This window comes from Alnus glutinosa, chromosome 14 (genome assembly GCF_958979055.1).
Source record: "Alnus glutinosa chromosome 14, dhAlnGlut1.1, whole genome shotgun sequence".
In the NCBI taxonomy this organism is placed as follows: Eukaryota; Viridiplantae; Streptophyta; class Magnoliopsida; order Fagales; family Betulaceae; genus Alnus; species Alnus glutinosa.
In genome coordinates this window covers 4,888,216-4,895,904 of record NC_084899.1, presented here as the reverse complement: position 1 = coordinate 4,895,904, position 7,689 = coordinate 4,888,216, and the positions used below count along the sequence as shown (strand labels likewise).

The 7,689-nt window shown below is 36.8% G+C and overlaps 1 protein-coding gene and 1 long non-coding RNA gene across 2 annotated transcripts; one reads left to right on the top strand and one right to left on the bottom strand.

Annotated features, from left to right (window-relative positions):
• Window positions 1-1,139: 1,139 nt before the first annotated feature.
• Window positions 1,140-2,528, top strand: LOC133857554 (uncharacterized). Its single transcript, XM_062292819.1, has one exon. It carries the CDS (start codon window positions 1,140-1,142, stop codon window positions 2,526-2,528), a length of 1,389 nt encoding a protein of 462 aa, XP_062148803.1.
• A 2,167-nt stretch (window positions 2,529-4,695) lies between these two features.
• Window positions 4,696-5,490, bottom strand: LOC133856561 (uncharacterized). Its single transcript, XR_009898221.1, has 2 exons — window positions 5,106-5,490; window positions 4,696-4,902 (listed from the first exon to the last, which is right to left on the bottom strand). It is a non-coding gene; the product is annotated as an uncharacterized LOC133856561 (long non-coding RNA).
• Between the last annotated feature and the right edge of the window lie 2,199 nt (window positions 5,491-7,689).

Genomic DNA, 7,689 nt, shown 5'->3' with positions numbered 1-7,689 from the left:
CTACGTTGTAATTTTTTTTTTTTTTTTGGTGGTGGGGGGGGGGGGGGGGGGGGGGGGAAGGGAGGGGTGGGGTGGATTTTGATTATTGTGTTTTTTTGGAAAAATTAGAGCTGATTGTTACATCACCCGTATCAGATCTGGTTTTCTTTCTCCTATCTATACATTTTTTTATCGAGTATTTTTTTTCTTTGGATTCTTTTACTATTATACTCTACGTTTGGATGCCGAGAAAGTCGAGGAAACAGAGAAGGAAAACGGGAAAAAATCAGAATGTAAATTCGTCATATATATATATATATATATATGGGAAAACTTCAATTTACCCCTATGAAGTTGTCACCGATTTGCAATTCAACCACCAATGTTTCAATTTCGTCAATTGCACCCCATAAAGTTTCAAAAATTTTCAATTCAGCCAATCCGTCCAATTGATCCGTCTGAATTAACGAAATTGTCCTGACTTACTGAAAATGCCCTTAATAAAACGGTAGTGTTTTGGCAAAACGCTGTCGTTTCAGTAAGGGTATTTTTGTCAACTTTGGACAAAAAATCACATGTGCCACTCACGTGGGTCCACTTCCGTTTCTTCAGACGGCTCAATTGGACGGAATGGGGTGGATTGAAAATTTTTGAAACTAAATGGGGTGCAATTAACAAAATTAAAACATTGGTGGTTGAATTGCAAATCAGTGACAACTTCACGGGGGTAAATTGAAGTTTTCCCTATATATATATATATATATATATATATATATATATATATATATATATATATATATATATATATATATATATATATATATATATATATATATATTGTTTGATTGTGTCTTTGTTTGTTTCAATTTTCAGATTCTCTGCTTTCACGTGATGAATAGAGCAGCTATTATGAGAATGAGAGCTTCAAGCAGGTTTGGCATGTTAGAACCGTGTATTTCTCGCTTTAGCACACTACTTCTCTCTCAATTCAACTCCGATTTTTTGAAATCCCGTTCCGAACGACCAGTTTTAGAACTTGAACCCCATGAACGCTTGCTTGGCCCAGAGCCTGAGTTGCTTCCATTTTACGTAATAGATGGTACACGGTATACACGGCTTGGAACCACAACCCGGTGACCACTTTGAAACTTATCCTCAACATGTCAAAACTACTTAGGGAACGGTCTTACTTTCCTCTCCTTTGGCTTTACCATTATCACCCGGGAACCTTAGCATTCAACGTGAGATCATTTGCCGATTGTGGTTATTTGAAGGATTTTCCTCCACTTCTTTTTAAGTTGCTGCAATGTAAACATTATAATTATTATCGTGTGTCTGAATATGAGGATCAAAGAAATTACAGGTTTATAAGTGTGTACTATGAGGATGCGAACTATCGTTTCGTATACAATCGGATATCAGATGTCTTCAGTGACCTTCTCAAGTCTGATCTTGACCTATTGAAATCTGGCAATCCTCGGGAAATCAGCCTTGCTGCCAAGTGTTGCCCCTCACTTAACTCGTTTCTTGATCTCACAACATATTTTTGCGAGAGCATCGCCAGAAGGCTGTTCCCCCAAGATTCAAATCCAGAGTACAAAAAAATTTCAGAGCCGGATTACTCTTACAGAGTTAGAGATCATCTACGTAAGGAAGTCATTGCCCCGCTTCGTAGAGCCCTGAGTCTGGGCAAGAGGAGCTTGCATCCTTACATTCCAGCCACCGAGGTCACCACAGAAAGATACACGAATTACAGAAATCGTGTGAGGAAACATGCAAATACGAATATACCTGTTGAAGAATTACTTCCTCACAAGATCTTGGCTTGTTTTTATGATGAGGGGTGTGCAGAACTTGCCAATTTACAATGGAAGGAAATGATTAAACACCTGACAATGAAAGGGAAGTTTAGAAACTGTCTAGCCAGTTGCGATGTCTCACCTAACATGAATGGTTTTTGTACGACAGTCAGCATTGCACTGGGGCTTCTAATTTCAGATTTGAGCCAAGGCCCATGGAGAGGAAAGATTATGACATTCAGCCATGATCCTCAGCTTCAAAAGATTGAAGGAGATGATCTACAAAGTAGGACTGATTTCATGGAGAGAATGGACTGGGGATTGAAGATAGATCTTCGAAACGTATTTCTTCGCATCATGGAAGCTGCAACCAAAGAAAACATTGATGAAGACAATATGGTGAAGACCGTTTTCTTGTTTACTAATATGGATATCACTGAAACATGCTGCTCCGATAATTGGGATAGTGAGTGTCAGGCAATTAGAAATAAGTTCCATGAGAGCGGATACACCTCTCTGCCAGTTATAGTTTTTTGGAATTTAAAAAACAAAAACGATTTGAAGTCATTACATTATGACTTAGGGTTAGGTTTAGTGCCTAATGGGCCACAGGGGGTGACTCCGATTAAAGGCTTTTCAGATGCATTATTGAGATCGGCTATAGAGAATAATGGGGTTTTGAACTGTGAGGCTGCCATGGAAATGGTCATTTCTGACAAAAGATATGAGAAAGCCGTGGTCTGCGATTGATGAGAGAATCTCTTATTTGGCATACCCATTTTATTATTGGTAAAATTTTTATTTTCATTCTAGATATTATGATTGTTTCTTTGGAAAGATTTAGGGTTTTCAGATGGATAAGTGGATGAATGACTTTCTTGGTAGAATTTTAGGCAATAGCATTATCTAGATTATAGGGCAAAAGTTTTAACTTTATTTTGAAATTCCTTTATGACTTATTCAAACATAATTATTTTTCAATATTCAAACAGAATGAGAAATTTTCATCTATATATATATATATATATATATATATATATATATATATATATATATATATATATATAAAAAAAAAAAAAAAAAAAAAAAAAAAAAAACAGAATGAGAATTTTCCATTTGGGAGACTCAACCAAATAGCTCTATCCCCCACTATTAAGATGACTAGATGGATTGGCCTTCCTCTAAACAAATATTCGTCCATTTTAATACCAAAAACTAACAAAGTGTGTGAGGGGGTGGTAGTTGAAGAGGGATCTTACTTGAGTGTTGTAAAAGAAAAGAACAGGACATGTGCGGTTAAGAAATGTACGGTGAGGATTGAATGACATAATTTTTAAGGCATACGACGTCGTCTTTTCAAAGGAACTCGCAGACTGTTATAAATGGAATTGACTTTTTTTTTTTTTTTCTTGGGAATTCCAAACTCATGGAGCATATCGTTTCTTCAATTCTCTTCCTCTCTAATTCAACAAACTCATTGGTCATTCTCTGGCACCATAGGCACTCCTCCGATCTCTTCTTCACTTGCCCTTGTTCACTCCCTTTAATAATCTCTAGTGTAGCAACTTCTTTCTTCGAGAGCTCTCTCACAGTATATAAAAGTCCAATACTACAATAACCAGCTTCCTCTTCTTGCCAAGAAAGCCTTGGACTTCCTTTTATACTTCACTGAATGGAAAGTGTGCGAGAATCCCAATGGCAACAACGAGGAGCTGCGAAGCAATAGACAATGCGAGTGTGCGAGAGTTAGAAGGCGAATGGTGTTGTACGGAGGAAGATAGTGTTTGACAATGAGAAGGTCGGGTGTGGGGCGAGGGAGACTGGTCCAGTGGCGAACTTTTTTTTTACAAAACTGATAAGTGAAAATTATTTTATGCCTAGTAAAGCCTATTTTTCTTGGTTAGCGGAAAAGTTTTCGGGTTAACTAATCAAAAGATGAAAATATTCTACGTAAAAAAAAAGAAAAAAAAAAAAAAGAAAAAAGAAAAAAAGTGGCCACTATTATATGTATTCTAACCGAATTTGACAATTCCAAACTCAACTCGGTTCGACTCGAATACAATCCTACTTGATAGCATGAGATGATGACTGTGGAAAGATGAAAAAGGAAAAGTTGTTAGAGATCAAGATGACAGATCTTTTTGGATTTCTCCTTGTTTGGGTAAAATTAAAGGTAACCAGTGATTCCTCTAGGCATATTCTATTGGTTGTTACTCAGAAATTATGTTGCACTACTCAGAAATTATGTGTCACAGATGCTATGATTGGTGAAGATTCTGCTGCTCTTCTTGCTTCAAGTCTGACTATCTCCTCTGGTTTTGGTTACTTTTATTTGGAAGGAGATGTTCTTTTGATGATTTTGGCTATCAACAACCCTTCGCTCGAGCTTCTCTACTTAGAATTTTTTTAATATTGTTTTTTATATTAGTTGTAATTTGTCTTCCTTTCAAAGTTGGAATGTTTTGAAAGTGTTTCGTAATACTAACTTTTGAACACATACTTTACCTCATTGGGCTGCTTTTTATCTTGTTTTTGAAAGCATTTCAACTGAATTTCTCATTCTCTTTTTTATTTAGATCGAGAGTGGGAAATATTCCTTGTCATAAAAAAAAAAAAGAAAAAAAAAAAAAAAGAAATAGTAAAAGCAAAAGGAGGTGAGTTCACTGATTTGCAATAGTAAAAAAAGAAAATGTTTAAAAAACTATAAATTTTATTATATTCCAGGCCGCTACAAAGAGGACAAGGGGTGGCGATGGCCACCTCTACATTTATATTTTAAATTCCATACACACCAATGCATCAGCCTCCATATGAATGCGACTAGAAAGTAAATAAAGAATTTATATTATTAGATTCATTGATTTTTCTCAATAATTAATATTAATTTATTTCATCCATAGTATAAGAATCACAACGATGAAAAAGAATTGCTGCAAGGCTCCATATGAATGGCGACGGTAAATACATAGAATTTATATCAATACATCAGTCCGACCAACTGAAAAATAAAAAAAAAAATTAAAAAAAAAAAATGAAGAAATGAAAAATCATCAATGGATGAGGTATGTGATCGCAAGGGCGACTAGTAGAAGGGTGTAGGCGATGCCTTGATCTATCGCCGCGCCTGGATTAAAGAAGAAGAACAAAAGTAAGTACCAGTAGATAAGTCTGTTTTGGTAAAATCTAAAAAACTAAGCAAAGAAATTCATCTCCTACAGAACAAAATAAGATCTATAGATTTCATTCATCTAATTTTATTTTATTTTAAAATAAAAAAATAAAAAAAATAAAAATAAAAAATAAAAAATGTTTAGATTTCTAGCTTACCATCGCTGGATGGACCCTCGGGTGCAGGAGAAGGAGCCAAGGCCTGCGCATGACTTAGCCCCAACAGTGCCAAGAACATGAAGCCAATGATTGGGAGAAGTCTCACGAAGTTCATCTTCCAGAAATCAATAAGAACCAGAAAATTGGGAGAGAGGATGGTAAGAATTCGAAGAGTTTTTGATGGGGGAGGTGACAGGAGGAGGGGAAATTGGGTTCGTTTTTATAGGTGGGGGGGGTGTTTCCGGTGCTTCCAAGAAAGGGAGGGAGACTGAGTGGGCTCGAAGGCACGCGTCGCGGACGCGAGACTTTTGACTCGGCTGGCGGCTATTCGACAGGCAGGCGGGAGGTGAAAGTGACTTGGAGAATCGTTTGGAGGACTAGGATGACATTTTTTCCTCGTTTCTGAGAGGAATTTCTAGAAGCACTTTATTAGTATTTATTTATTTATTTATTTGGGTTGGCATTTAATATTTGGATTCTTGCTTATAGAAAATAGAAACATGTTATAGTCACGGTGAAAGTCTGACAAGGAGAGAGAAAATGTCTACTTTGAAAATATTTTATAATAATTGCAGCCATTGGCGTGGGAAATTTTGCCGCCACTTGGAAAATAATAGAGTCACACCAAATATGTTGGTAGGGGGATGAATTTCAATATTTCATTATTATCCATATGATTTCGAGAAAAGTCTACGTACCTATTCAAATTCATATTCAATTTGTAATGTTCTTTTACATTGAAAATAAAATAAATCTCTATTTTATAAATGTGTACGCAAATCTCAATGATCAATTCGAGAAAATACAAGTCCAATTTAAAATGTCTGAATTTATAATTTTAAAAAGTACGATAAAAAAATAATAATTTAAAAACGTGCAATTTGAAATGTAATTAATGTCAATACGTGCACTGTTTTGTAAGATTTAAATAAAATAATATTATATACACCATTAAATACATGAACCGTAAATCTTAACTATAAAATAAATACTCTCCATTTTATCTATAGCGGAGAGCATCCTATTCATCTTCGAATGAGTGATATGTGTTTATTAAGCATGTGAGATTCATATAATCAACTATTAAAACGACATGTGATTGGATTATGGATTATGGAGTATTAAGAAGATTCGGAGGGGGATGTGTTTCTCAATGTGGACAAGAAGGTGTAGGTAGTGGGTTGTAAATGTGAACATATTATTGGTCCTTGTCAAAGCGGGTAGCCCATACAAGTCAAATTGGAAGGTCAAAAAATTGACGCATTTGATTATGTAATGCTTTTAGAGTGGTCTAAAACGGATAGCAGCAGCTAATGTGGAGGGAGGTCGTATGCCAAACTTCTCTGAACTTCAATAATACTTAGAAAAGTAGACGCTACTGTTCCTCTCCTCTAATAACGGATCCAAAGTTGTTAGAAAAAAACATTGAGCAACACTCAAAGCCTGCCCCACGACTGAGATGGGCCATCTGCAGCCCATTACCTAATTTACCTTGGGGGAAAAAAAGTTGGCAAGTGTACCATGAACGAAATTGAAGATCCATGAAAATTTGCTAATATCTCTTAATTCGAGTATTAAAAGGTTTGCATAATTGAATGAGCTGTTGCACAGAACCTCTATTTAAATTGGTCTTGGTGATACAATTTATCATGGGCCACTTGAGCCTCGGGCATGTCAGGCCCATTCGGCCTTCGATTTGTCCTTCGAGTTATGCCATGTTCGTTGGAAGATGAGAACCAGTGCCATTGGGTGGGCCCTTCTCCCCCTATAGGTCACCATTCGACGACCTCCGGCCCGTAAGGTGCATTACGACAAATGTGTACCCATGTCAAGTTATTATTATAACAAATAATATGATCACTATGACAACTGCATGTAAAAGGGAATATTTGTCGGCCGTTACCTATTTCACAATAATCACGTCTGCCACACATCCATAGAGGGTACCTTTAGTGACTGGTCTATGCCTGTTTTCTATCTCTCCACAAATTTCCTTGACTGAACTACCAGCGTGCGATCAACTGTATTAACATATTTTTAATTTCAGTCCTTTTCCTTAGAAGAAAATACATAATTGGAATCCACACACATAACGTGTGGTCCATTAGTTGGCACTTGGCACTTCTCGGTACAAATTTACTTGTTACATAATTGGAATCCAAAGCGCTAAGAAAAAACATTGAGCAATACTCAAAGCTTGCCCCACGACTGATATGCGCCATATGTAGCCCAATGTGACCATTGGGACCATCACCTTGGGAAAGAAGTTGGTTAGTGTATCATGAACGAAATTGAAATCCATGAAAATTTGCTAATATCTCTTAATTCTAAGCAGTAAAAGGTTTCTATCATTGAATGAGCTGTTGCACAGAACCTCCATTTCAATTGGTCTTGGTGATACAATTTATCAAGGGCCACTTGAGCCTCGGGCATGTCAGGCCCATTTGGCCTTTCGGCCCAACGAGGCCTATTTTATTCTTTGGATTAAGCTATGTCTGTTGTTGGAAGATGAGGACCAGTCCCGTTGGGTGGGCCCTTCTCCTCCCAAAGGGTCACAGTCTGGCGGCCTCCAACTCGAAAGGTG

What these genes read in the sequence shown, in the direction of transcription:
- LOC133857554 (XM_062292819.1), top strand. Translation starts at nt 1,140, where the DNA reads ATGTCAAAACTACTTAGGGAACGGTCTTACTTTCCTCTCCTTTGGCTT.